The sequence below is a fragment of the Coregonus lavaretus genome (genome assembly GCF_964263955.1).
Source record: "Coregonus lavaretus genome assembly, chromosome: 3".
Classification (NCBI taxonomy): domain Eukaryota; kingdom Metazoa; phylum Chordata; class Actinopteri; order Salmoniformes; family Salmonidae; genus Coregonus; species Coregonus lavaretus.
In genome coordinates, this window is record NC_139990.1 from 60,741,019 (window position 1) to 60,755,141 (window position 14,123).

Genomic DNA, 14,123 nt, shown 5'->3' on the forward strand with positions numbered 1-14,123 from the left:
TTAAACCGGAAGTGTCGAGTTGGGTTTTCTGGGTTGTGACGTCCGTACGGGAGGTAAGGGGGCACGTCTATGTGAGATAGAGAGGGATATAGAAAGATGGAAAAGAAGGTCACCTCCAGCTTTTTCTACAATACTACACAACGCCAATTGTATACGTCTATCTGCTCATTCATCTGACATCTATACATTCATCAATTTAGCCGAACAATACAGTCACTGAAGTACCTGGAAGGGACGGCTGCAACAGGAGGCCCAACAGGTGGAACTGAAGTTAAACTCGCTCCATGTTGCAGGGGGGAACAAGATGCAGCGTACCCAGGGTGGGTGGGATGTGACGGGGGTTCCGAAGGCAAGAGCTTCCTGGGGGCTGGTGTTTTTTTGGGTGGTCCAGGGGCCTGAAGAAAATACAACAGAAACATATAATAGAATCCAGGTGTGACACAGGATGAATTTAGTTGATTATAGCCGTCTCATCACATAGAGTTTTGGTAACAGAGACAAGACAATTGAAGTTTGAGGGCTCTAGACCAGGGATGGGCAACTCCAGTCCTCGGGGGCCTGATTGGTGTCACTTTTGCCCCAGCCCCAGCTAACACACGACTACAATAATCAAGTAATGATCTTCAGTTTAAAATGCAATTAGTTTAAATCAGATGTGTTTGCTAGAGATGGGGAAAAAATGTGACCACTCCAACCCCGAGGACTGGAGTTGCCCATCCCTGCTCTAGACCAAATGTAGATATAATTGATTCACTTTTGGTTTAGTTAACTGTTCCGCCAATAGTACTATAAATAATGTATGCGACTCTCTGACATTGACGTGTTGAATGTTGCCTGCTTGTACATGGACGATGCAAACTACACTCACCGGCCAATTTATTATGAACACCCATCTAGTACCGGGTCGGACCCCCCTATGCCGTCAGAACAGCCTGAATCCTTTGGGGCATTCCACAAGGTGTCAGAAACGTTCCACAGAGACGTTGGTCCATGCTGACGCGAAGGCATCATGCAGTTGCTGCAGATTGGACGACGGTACATTCATGTTGCGAACAGCCCGTTCATTCTCGACCCAAAGATGCTCTATTGGGTTGAGGTCTGGGGACTGCGCAGGCCACTCCAGGCAATGTTTTTCTACTCCTCAATTGTCCAGTGTTGGTGATCGCCTGCCCACTGGAGCCGCTTCTTCTTGTTTTTAGCTGATAGGAGTGGAACCTGGTGTGGTCGTCTGCTGCAATAGCCCATCTGTGACAAGGATCGACAAGTTGTGCATTTCGAGATGCCATTCTACACACCATTGTTGTACTGCTCTGTTTTTTGTCTGTTTGTGGCCCACCTGTTAGCTTGCACAATTCTTGCCACTCTCCTTTGACCTCTCTCATCAACAAGCTGTTTTCGCCCACAGGACTGCTGCTGACTAGATGTTTTATTTTGTCGCACCATGCTCGGTAAACCCTAGACACTGTTGTATGTGAAAAGCCCTTGAAGGCATCCATTTATGAGATACAGGATCCGTGCGCCTGGCACCGACGATCATACCGCGCTCAAAGTCGCTTAGGTCACTCGTTTTGTCCATTCTAACGTTCAATCGAACAGTAACTGGATGCTTGTCTGCCTGCTTTATATAGCAAGCCAAGGCCACATGACTCTCACTGTCTGTAGGAGCGATCCATTTTCGTGAACGGAGTGGTGTACCTAATAAACTGGCCGGTGAGTGTATTTACACGGCACCAATATATTAAGCATGGTTTATTATGCAAATGAAGTATCACACTTTAATACAATGCAGTTTCTACTTTAACAATAAAATGCTAATTTCACCAAAATATTTTTTTTTCCCAAATAGTTACCAACATTGCCATTAGCTATAGCTATAGATTAGCTGTGCATTCTTTTTTAACCAACTTTTTAGAGACACTTCCACTGGAGTGAATATTAAATACTTTTTATCAGAAGTCTGCATTTGCATAGAACTGTAAATTCAGCAATACAATACTGCACTAAAGCTTGATTAGTCTGATTAGATTCATTTCCTCAAATCATTCAATCCATCGAATCAACCAACCAACTATACAGACCCATCAATTAACCACACAATCCCACCAATCAACCATTCAATCCCGCCACAATCAATTAACCAACCAACCACACATATCACATTAATCAACCAATCAGACCCACATGCTACTCTGGTACCTGGCTGCCTGTTAGCACAGGGTCAGGGGGTAGAGGCTTGGTGGGAGGAGCCGGCCGACTCAACGATGGCTAGAATAACGGACGGAAAACAGAAGAACAGGAGGAATAGATGGAGAGAATGAAAAGAGTGAGGGGTGGAAAAGACCAATCAATGGAAAGGGACTATTCAGGTATTCCAACAGAGTACTGAATTAGACTCCACAGAGAATTGTCACAATACTCCAAAAATGTTACATTTTTACGATGAAAACAACAAAACGTCAGATGAATTCTCATGCAATGAGACATCAAAGACACAAATAATCATTTCTATTAGCAAACCACAGAGATGAGACAGCTACCTCTATTCATTCGCCATCATGCTCAGTTCCATGCAGGAAACAAATGCACTCTAAAGTAAAATAATAGTATCCATTACGCTACTATTGACAAGACAGATTCCAATCATGAAAGTAGATGAGAGGGAAAAATGATCGACACCAGTGCTCCTGAAAGCCATACAGATTAGATTAATTTACCCACACTGAACAAACCTTAAAAATCAGCAACTTGACCAATGACCATAAGATACTTTTTGAGGAACAGTGGTAGGGAATATATACGGAGTGTACAAAACATTAGGAATACTTGCTCTTTCCATGACAGACTGACCATGTGAATCAAGGTGAAAACTATGATCCCTTATTGATGTCACTTGTTAAATCCACTTCAATCAATGTAGATAAAGGGGAGGAGAAAGGTTAAAGAAGGATTTTTAAGCCTTGAGACAATTGAAACATGAATTGTGTGTGTGCCATTCAGAGGGTGAATGGGCAAGACAAAACATTTGAACAGGGTATAATAGTATGTGCCAGGAGCAGCGGTTCGAGTGTGTCAAGAACTGCAACGCTGCTGGGTTTTTTACGCTCAACAGTTTCCAGAGTGTATCAAGAATGGTCCAACACCCAAAGGACATCCAGGCAACTTGACACAACTATAGGAAGCATTGGGGTCAGCATCCCTGTGGAATGCTTTCGACACCTTGTAGAGTCCATAACCTGACGATTCAAGGCTGTTCTGAGGGCAAAAGGGGGTGCAACTCAATATTAGGAAGTTGTTCCTAATGTTTTGTACACTCAGTGTACATTGATTCTAGAGCTTCAGCTAATTAACTATGTAGTTCTAGATTTTAATGTTATGTAATAATGCCTACAGTGTTTTGTAGGCATCATCACAGAAGATTCAAGTAAAGTATTACAATTTATGAAAGTGATTAGAAATAAAGAGAGAAACAACTCTGGTGTGTGGAGCCATGATCTTTGTCAACTAGTTAAATCATTGTGTCCAAGCACATAGGCTACTCTTCCAGATCTAAGCTGGGGATAGAGAGTTTGCTCATGTGGAGGGTTCTTTCGCTAAGTGACAGATTTACACATCTAAACAGTTAATCTTGTCCAAATTAAACCCTTGTTAATTAAGCATTAGACACTGTGGCTACTGTTGGCGCTAAAAGGAGGAACATGCTCCCCCCATGCCAGAAAGTAATGCTAAGTAATCTAAGTAATGCTGTGGTTGGTTTTCAACATACATTTCAGTCACCCTGTACATGCAGGTTTCCATTCAGACTTACATGTCATATCCTCATAGAATCCTTTTTTAAAATGTTTTATTTTACTTTTTCTCCCCAATTTTGTGATATCCAATTGGTAGTTACAGTCTTGTCCCATCGCTGCAACTCCCGTACGGACTCGGGAGAGGCGAAGGTCGAGAACCATGCATCCTCCGAAACACTACCCTGCCAAGCCGCACTGCTTCTTCACACACTGCTCGCTTAACCCGGAAGCCAGCCACACCAATGTGTCGGAGGAAATAACGTACAACTGGCGACCGAAGTCACAAGGAGTCGCTAGAGCGCGATGGGACAAGGACATCCCAGCCGGCCAAACCCTCCCCTAACGACGCTGGGCCAATTGTGCGCCGCCTAATGGGTCTCCCGGTCGCAGCCGGCTGCGACACAGCCTGGGATCGAACCCGGGTCTGTAGTGACACCTCAAGCACTGCGATGCCCCTAACCTCATCATTAATGGCAGCCTCTGACTGTACCTGGTTGTTAGGGGGGCTGGGGTCGAGGGGCAGGGGCTTGGTGGGGGCTGCCCGTTTCTTGGCCAACTGAAGCAGCACAAAAAAATAAAAAAACATCTGTGATACATTTAGGACCATTTAACCAAGATCCTCAATGACGGTCTGATGTTCAATATTTAGGCTGGAATCACTCATAATAAAACTTAATACACATCTAATGATGGATATATGGAACAAACACGACTTCACTATTATACTGCAACTACACATACATAAAGACACAGAATGTTAGTTCTAGAAAACATAAGGATGCTTATAGATAAATAATAATTAGTAAGTTAGAGATTCTCATTGCATTGAACACACAGGCATTTTTCAAGCTACCCATCACCTCACAGGCCTAGGCCAGGTTACCTGGGCTTGTTTTAAGACAGGGTCAGGGGGGAGTGGCTTAGTAGGCGGAGCAGGTCTGTCCTGAACCTGATAGGAGAAAACAGGAGGCAAAGGGTTTTGACAGCCAATAGAAACATGCATTGGAGGGTAAGTTAGTTATTTGAATTAAGCAGAACATATGCAACTCTCAGATTGAGAAAATATGAATTGGTTACTTAAGAACATACACTGAACAAAAATATAAACGCAACACGTAAAGTGTTGGTCCCATGTTCCATGAGACGAAATAAAAGATCCCAGAAATGTTCCATACGCACAAAAAGCTTATTTCTCTAAAATGTTGTGCACACATTTGTTTACATCCCTATTTAATGAGCATTTCTCCGTTGCCAAGATAAACCATCCACCTGACAAGTGTGGCATATCAAGAAGCTGATTAAACAGCATTATCATTAAACAGGTGCACCTTGTGCTGGGGACCATAAAAGGCCCCTAAAATGTGCAGTTTTGTCACACAACACAATGCCACAGATCTCTCATGTTGAGGGAGCATACAATTGACATGCTGACTGCAGGAATGTCCACCAGAGCTGTTGCCAGAGAATTTAATGTTAATTTCTCACAACCGCAGACCACGTGTAACCACACCAGCCCAGGGCCTCCACATCCGGCTTCTTCACCTGCGGGATTGTCTGAGACCAGCCAACCCCGACAGCTGATGAAAATGTGGGTTTGCACAACTGAATAATTTCTGCACAAACTGTATCAGGGAAGCTCACTGCAGTTTGGCGTCGTAACAGACTTCAGTAGGCAAATGCTCACCTTTAATGGCCACCGGCACACTGGAGAAGTGTGCTCTTCACAGATTAATTCCGGTTTCAACTGTACCGGGCAGATGGCAGACAGCATGTATGGTGTCATATGGGCGAACGGTTTGCTGACGTCAACGTTGTGAACAGTTTCTCCACGGTGGTGGTGGGGTTATGGTATGGGCAGGCATAAGCTACGGATAACGAACACAATTGTATTTTATTGATGGCTATTTGAATGCACAGAGATACCGTGACGAGAACCCGAGGCCCATTGTCATGCCATTCATCCGCCGCCGTCACCTCATGTTTCAGCATGATAATGCAAAGCCCCATGTCGCAAGGATATGAAATACAAGAAAGAAATACAAAACAGAAATACCTTATTATCAGACCCTTTGTTATGAGACTCGAAATTGAGCTAAGGTGCATCCTGTTTCAATTGATCATCCTTGAGATGTTTCTACAACTTCATTGGAGTCCACCTGTAGTAAATCCAATTGATTGGACATGATTTGGAAAGGCACACACTTGCCTATATAAGGTCCCACAGTTGACAGTGCATGTCAGAGCAAAAACCAAGACATGAGGTCGAAGGACTTGTCCGTAGAGCTCCGAGACAGGATTGTGTCGAGGCACATATCTGAGGAAGGGTAGCAAAACATTTCTGCAGCATTGAAGGACCCCAAGAACACAGTGGCCATCTTTCTTAAATGGAAGAAGTTTGGAACCACCAAGACTCTTTCTAGAGCTGGCCGCCCAGCCAAACTGAGCAATCGGGGGAGAAGGGCTTTGGTCAGGGAGGTGACAAGATTCTCTAGTCTGATGAAACCAAGATTGAACTCTTTGGCCTGAATGCCAAGCGTCACGTCTGGAGGAAACCTGGCACAATCCCTACGGTGAAGCATGGTGGTGGCAGCATCATGCTGTGAGGATGTTTTTCAGCGGCAGGGACTGGGAGACTAGTCAGGATTGAGGCAAAGATGAACAGAGCAAAGTAAGAGAGATCATTGATGAAAACCTGCTCCAGAGCGCTCAGGACCTCTGACTGGGGCGAAGGTTAAACTTCCAACAGGACAACAACCCTAAGCAAACAGCCAAGACAACACTGGAGTGGCTTTGGGACATGTCTCAATTTCCTTGAGTGGCCCAGCCACTGGAGAGACCTGAAAATAGCTGCGCAGCAACGCTCCCCATCCAACCTGACAGAGCTTGTGAGGATCTGCAGAGAAGAATGGGAGAAACTCCCCAAATACAGGTGTGCCAAGCTTGTAGCGTCATACCCAAGAAGACTCGAGGCTGTAATCCCTGCCAAAGGTGCTTCAACACAGTACTGAGTAAAGGGTCTGAATACTTATGTAAATATGACATTTCAGTTTATATTATAAATTAGCAAAAATGCTAAAAACCTGTTTTTGCTTTGTCGTTATGGGGTATTGTGTGTAGATTGATGAGGGAAAAAAAACAATTTAAATCAATTTTAGAACAAGGCTGTAACTTAACAAAACGTGGAAAAAGTCAAGGGGTCGGAATACTTTCCGAAGGCACTGTAAATACTGTAGTATTACTATATTTATATACTATAGTATTCACTGTAGTGTTTTTGCGGACTTTACTGTTTCTGTGGACAGGACTGTAGTATTTACTATAGTATAAATGCAGTAGTATTACTATAGTTAAAACACAATACTATAGGCTTCGGTGGTATCCAGATTGTCATCCCGACCTTGTGCCATCCTGGGATATTCTGTAATACCGTCACTGAACACAAGGGGTGCTATTTTCAAACCACATTGAGCCTCTGTAATCCAAAGGTTAGCAATGCTGACTTTGCAAGAAGCTAACCACTTAACTAGATAACTATCCAGAAAATTCTACCTGCTGGCTTACAGCTGCACTAGGGTCAGACAGCATTCCTGTGTCTATTAAGACACCACGGAGTACGCACAAGATATGGCTCAGAAAACGTACCTCATTCCAGGGATGACAAATGCGTTGTACTCCGAATTATCCTATTATCCCAACTGTGGGACAATTTGGAGTACAACACATTTCTCATCCCTGGATTGAGGTACGTTTTAATCTACACAGGAATGCTGTCTGACCCCATTGCAACTGTAAGCAAGCGGGTCGGATCTGCTGGCTACTAGATAACTAGCAATTAAATTAGCAAACCAAATGCACAACTACAGAGTATTGAGCACATTTAGACAGTTCATTGTTATAAGATATCTAGCTGTCAAACATTTAGTTATGAATTCCATACTGTAACTAGATCACCTGGCGTGTGCTGCGCAACAGTGAGTGACTCACAAGGCTCCGGTGTCTCTTCATTGTGTGCTTGTAAACAAACACCATGTGATTGGGGACTACTGGTAAGCTTCATAACGAAAAAGAATGTGACAGGTGAAATGAAGAACGCGATCTTCTTTATCTCCTAACGTATTGCACAAGTTGACTGCAGGTACCTTAAAAAGTAACTACAAATATTCAAATGTATAAAACAATTCAAAGAAATGGTTTCAACGATATTGACAGTATTGAAAAACCATCCCATGGCTATTTCCAAATACCCCAGTATACAATATACTGCCCAAGCCTAAAACACTATAGTGTTTTTGTTTTATTATCTTTGACATAGAATTGGCGGCTTTCTCCTTGAGGAAACCTATTGGACAAATACTAAAACATTTCCATAACCTGTACGTAAGACTGGAGTCTGAACGGATAGTTTAGAGCTTCTGCTCTTATCTATAACCTGTAGGGAACAGAATGTACAGTTTATACTTGGCATGTAGGTTTTCACTCATGGGTGGCACAAATTGGGATATGGGGATGGGAATGTGAATGGGTGAGGTATATGCAAATTAAATACTGTAGTATTACTATAGTTAAACTGTGGTGTTTTTGCGGAAATTACGGTAGTATTTACTACAGAGTTCTTTGCGGATAATACTATAGTATTCTACAGTATACTACGAGATTCTATAGTAACTACTACACATGACCAAGGTATACAGTGGGGGGAAAAAAGTATTTAGTCAGCCACCAATTGTGCAAGTTCTCCCACTTAAAAAGATGAGAGGCCTGTAATTTTCATCATAGGTACACGTCAACTATGACAGACAAAATGAGAAAATAAAATCCAGAAAATGACATTGTAGGATTTTTTATGAATTTATTTGCAAATTATGGTGGAAAATAAGTATTTGGTCAATAACAAAAGTTTCTCAATACTTTGTTATATACCCTTTGTTGGCAATGACACAGGTCAAACGTTTTCTGTAAGTCTTCACAAGGTTTTCACACACTGTTGCTGGTATTTTGGCCCATTCCTCCATGCAGATCTCCTCTAGAGCAGTGATGTTTTGGGGCTGTCGCTGGGCAACACGGACTTTCAACTCCCTCCAAAGATTTTCTATGGGGTTGAGATCTGGAGACTGGCTAGGCCACTCCAGGACCTTGAAATGCTTCTTACGAAGCCACTCCTTCGTTGCCCGGGCGGTGTGTTTGGGATCATTGTCATGCTGAAAGACCCAGCCACGTTTCATCTTCAATGCCCTTGCTGATGGAAGGAGGTTTTCACTCAAAATCTCACGATACATGGCCCCATTCATTCTTTCCTTTACACGGATCAGTCGTCCTGGTCCCTTTGCAGAAAAACAGCCCCAAAGCATGATGTTTCCACCCCCATGCTTCACAGTAAGTATGGTGTTCTTTGGATGCAACTCAGCATTCTTTGTCCTCCAAACACAACGAGTTGAGTTTTTACCAAAAAGTTATATTTTGGTTTCATCTGACCATATGACATTCTTCCAATCCTCTTCTGGATCATCCAAATGCACTCTAGTAAACTTCAGACAGGCCTGGACATGTACTGGCTTAAGCAGGGGGACACGTCTGGCACTGCAGGATTTGAGTCCCTGGCGGCGTATTGTGTTACTGATGGTAGGCTTTGTTACTTTGGTCCCAGCTCTCTGCAGGTCATTCACTAGGTCCCCCCGTGTGGTTCTGGGATTTTTGCTCACCGTTCTTGTGATCATTTTGATCCCACGGGGTGAGATCTTGCATGGAGCCCCAGATCGAGGGAGATTATCAGTGGTCTTGTATGTCTTCCATTTCCTAATAATTGCTCCCACAGTTGATTTCTTCAAACCAAGCTGCTTACCTATTGCAGATTCAGTCTTCCCAGCCTGGTGCAGGTCTACAATTTTGTTTCTGGTGTCCTTTGACAGCTCTTTGGTCTTGGCCATAGTGGAGTTTGGAGTGTGACTGTTTGAGGTTGTGGACAGGTGTCTTTTATACTGATAACAAGTTCAAACAGGTGCCATTAATACAGGTAACGAGTGGAGGACAGAGGAGCCTCTTAAAGAAGAAGTTACAGGTCTGTGAGAGCCAGAAATATTGCTTGTTTGTAGGTGACCAAATACTTATTTTCCACCATAATTTGCAAATAAATTCATTAAAAATCCTACAATGTGATTTTCTGGAGAAAAAAAATCTCAATTTGTCTGTCATAGTTGACGTGTACCTATGATGAAAATTACAGGCCTCTCTCATCTTTTTAAGTGGGAGAACTTGCACAATTGGTGGCTGACTAAATACTTTTTTCCCCCACTGTACTACAGTGTGTAGTATAGTATTCTACAGTAGGTATTAATATTTTCCAGACAAGTTTCAATACCGGGAATAATTCATATTTATCCCCGGGAAAGTCCCGGGAAATAGCGCAAAAATTGGAAGTGTCCATATAAAAGAGATTCAAACCAAGATATGGTCACTATGCCAGGGTTCTCCCCAAATAAGAGAGTAAAGATTTCAGAGTAAATTACACTGATATTTAGTAATGATAGAGTAACTGTCTGATCACCAATGACATTGTTGTGAGTTGCGAAACAGGCCGTTCATAAATGAGCCTTATGTACCTCAATTAATTCAGCAAACTTCAGCAGTAGGCCATCTAGACACAGAGCGCGCTCAGGACGCACAGAGCACACCCCGAGTATAGCGTTGTTGAATCATACAAACTTTGTAACAAAAGTCAAACAAAAGTCAAATGATTAAAGTTGCTAAGCTTGCTAGATAACCTTCAACGAATGACAGAATATTTCCTATATTTGGCAAAAATCAAGTTGATGATTATACGGATAGCAGATCAGCTCATGAATAACAGGTAGATGAAGAGTGGAAATAGTTTAAATATCAAAGTATCTTAACGAGAAACAACTCTGTTTTCAAAGTATCCATACAGTGCCTTGCGAAGTATTCACCCCCCTTGGCATTTTTCCTATTTTGTTGCCTTACAACCTGGAATTAAAATGGATTTTTTGGGGGTTTGTATCATTTGATTTACACAACATGCCTACCACTTTGAAGATGTAAAATATTGTTTTATTGTGAAACAAACAAGAAATAAGATAACAAAAAAAAAAAAAAAAACTTGAGCGTGCATAACTATTCACCCCCCCCAAAGTCAATACTTTTTAGAACCACCTTTTGCAGCAATTACAGCTGCAAGTCTCTTGGGGTATGTCTCTATAAGCTTGGCACATCTAGCCACTGGGATTTTTGCCCATTCTTCAAGGCAAAACTGCTCCAGCTCCTTCAAGATGGATGGGTTCCGCTGGTGTACAGCAATCTAAGTCATACCACAGATTCTCAAATGGATTGAGGTCTGGGCTTTGACTAGGCCATTCCAAGACATTTAAATGTTTCCCCTTAAACCACTTGAGTGTTGCTTTAGCAGTATGCTTAGGATCATTGTCCTGCTGGAAGGTGAACCTCCGTCCCAGTCTCAAATCTCTGGAAGACTGAAACAGGTTTCCCTCAAGAATTTCCCTGTATTTAGCGCCATCCATCATTCCTTCAATTCTGACCAGTTAACCAGTCCCTGCCGATGAAAAACATCCCCACAGCATGATGCTGCCACCACCATGCTTCACTGTGGGGATGGTGTTCTCGGGGTGATGAGAGGTGTTGGGTTTGTGCCAGACATAGCATTTTCCTTGATGGCCAAAAATCTAAATTTGTCTAATTTGACCAGAGTACCTTCTTCCATATGTTTGGGGAGTCTCCCACATGCCTTTTGGCGAACACCAAACATGTTTGCTTATTTATTTCTTTAAGCAATGGCTTTTTTCTGGCCACTCTTCCGTAAAGCCCAGCTCTGTGTACGGCTTAAAGTGGTCCTATGGACAGATACTCCAATCTCCGCTGTGGAGCTTTGCAGCTCCTTCAGGGTAATCTTTGGTCTCTTTGTTGCCTCTCTGATTAATGCCCTCCTTGCCTGGTCCGTGACTTTTGGTGGGCGGCCCTCTCTTGGCAGGTTTGTTGTGGTGCCATATTCTTTCAATTTTTTAATAATGGATTTAACGGTGCTCCGTGGAATGTTCAACGTTTTGGATATTTATTTATAACCCAACCCTGATCTGTACTTCTCCACAACTTTGTCCCTGACCTGTTTGGAGAGCTCCTTGGTCTTCATGGTGCCGCTTGCTTGGTGGTGCCCCTTGCTTAGTGATATTGCAGACTCTGGGGCCTTTCAGAACAGGTGTATATATACACACTGAGATCATGTGACACTTAAATAAAGTCCACCTTCGTGCAATCTAACTAATTATGTGACTTCTGAAGGTAATTGGTTGCACCAGATCTTATTTAGGGGCTTCATTTCCGTTATTTATTTTTTAGAATCTTTTGAAACAAGTTATCTTTTTCATTTCACTTCACCAATTTGGACTATTTTGTGTATGTCCATTACATGAAATCCAAATAAAAATCAAATTTAAATTACAGGTTGTAATGCAACAAAATAGGAAAAACACCAAGGGGGATGAAAACTTTTGCAAGGCACTGTATCTACTCTCATATTGTTTGTTGAGCACACATTCTCTACCAAAGCTCTCATATCGGCAGCAAGTCTGAGACAGTGCAGAGAAGCAGGGGAAATGTTATAGCGGTATTTTGACATGCACAGGCGTGCTTTGATAATGGCAACCTACGGATTACAGAATAAAGTTATGAATTTTCATGCAAGACAGGAGTCAGGATTTAGGACAGGAGAATATATTTTCCCTCATGCCTACCCACAGACTTAATGTCTGTGACAGAGATGACTATGTAATAAATTGTGCATAGGCCTATCAAATTTGTGACTGTCTGAAGAGTCACAATGACAGCTCAAAGAGGCACACGTTCTTTTATAGGCTATACTGTAGGGGTTTCCTGTAGGGTTCATTAACTAAATTCGGGTTGCGTGTGCAGTCAAGCAGTGGCAAATATGCGTGTGCTTTGAATTTATGGCGACTTTGTGTGAAGTAAATATGCTAGACTAAAGGCTACCATGCGACAACCTGTTTGGATAATGTGCTATTAAATATGTTGCTAATCTGATGCTGCACATGTTGTGTATTTTGTGGAATTGCATTAGTGCCGACAATTTTTGTAAATTTCCGGGTCGTCATTTAATTTTTTCGGGAAATGTGTGTTCCTGGGACAGTCAAGGGATCCCGGTAACCCATGTTAATCCCTATTCTACAGTTTACTAAAGTTTACTACAGAATTCTACAGTAAGTACTATAGTATTCTATAGTAAACGGTAGTATTTTTTCATGTGGGTCAACGCAGAGCGATTGAGGTCTGCTAAATGGCTAATATTAGTCAGTGTTATCTATTCCATGTACCTATAACAAGGGGCACATAGGAACAGTGTAGGTGGAAAAACTATTTGAGTGACAGCCAGGGAAGGCCAGGGTGGGTCATCGTGGTACCTTGTTAGAAGGTGGAGACGGGGTCATTTGGATGTCACTCTGGCGGCTCCAGTGGTACCTCAGAGGTTGGACCTGTTCCCCGTTACGAGCATCCACTCGCTCTGTGGCCGGGGTCCTGGAAGACAGCACACATACATTAACATAAAGTTCATACCACAATTTCAATAATGGAGGTGCTGAAACATTACAAATAGTTAGCTGGGCACTGTCATAAGAGTTAAGAATATGACGTTTCTCTATAACATTGGTCCAGCCCTCAAAGAATGGGTGTATGATTTTGGTTCTGAAGAGCCAGAGGTCATTGTAGTGGTTCAATTTAAGTAAAAATGAGGTTGACAGAAGTAACGCTCAAAATAAGCTTATAGAACTGAAACTCTCCAGAATGGTAAGTATTTCTACACGGGAAACCGGCTCTAAAGGAGTCCTATATAAAACATTCAAGAAATGGGGAACTAAACTGGGGTGAGTTTCCCTTTAATTCGTCGTTATATCCTTCTTAAAGTGCATCGTTAGTATCTGAGCTGTTTCCTCAAAAAACATACAGTACCAGTCAAAAGTTTGGACACACCTACTCATTCAAGTGTGCAAAGCTGTCATCAAGGCAAAGGGTGGCTACTTTGAAGAATCTCAAATATAAAATATATTTTGATTTGTTTAAGACTTTTTTGGTTACTACAGTCGTGGTCAAAAGTTTTGAGAATGACACAAGTATTGGTCTTCACAAAGTTCACTGCTTCAGTGTTATGAGATATTTTTGTCAGATGTTACTATGGTATACTGAAGTATAATTACAAGCATTCCATAAGTGTCAAAGGCTTTTATTGACAATTACATTAAGTTTATGCAAAGAGTCAATATTTGCAGTGTTGACCCTTCTTTTTCAAGACCTCTGCAA

The 14,123-nt window shown here is 42.3% G+C and overlaps 1 protein-coding gene across 1 annotated transcript in view; it reads right to left on the reverse strand.

Annotated features, from left to right (window-relative positions):
• The window catches only part of LOC311114351 (disintegrin and metalloproteinase domain-containing protein 15-like), a gene marked incomplete at both ends in the record, with an annotated part of 30,360 nt that continues 16,237 nt past the window's right edge, over positions 1 to 14,123 (reverse strand). Inside the window, 4 exons of the mRNA XM_084157180.1 lie at positions 1 to 67; positions 226 to 395; positions 4,672 to 4,737; positions 13,229 to 13,343. Of these exons, the coding sequence (XP_084013306.1) occupies positions 1 to 67; positions 226 to 395; positions 4,672 to 4,737; positions 13,229 to 13,343 (418 nt within the window). The remainder of the gene's footprint in view (positions 68 to 225; positions 396 to 4,671; positions 4,738 to 13,228; positions 13,344 to 14,123) is intronic.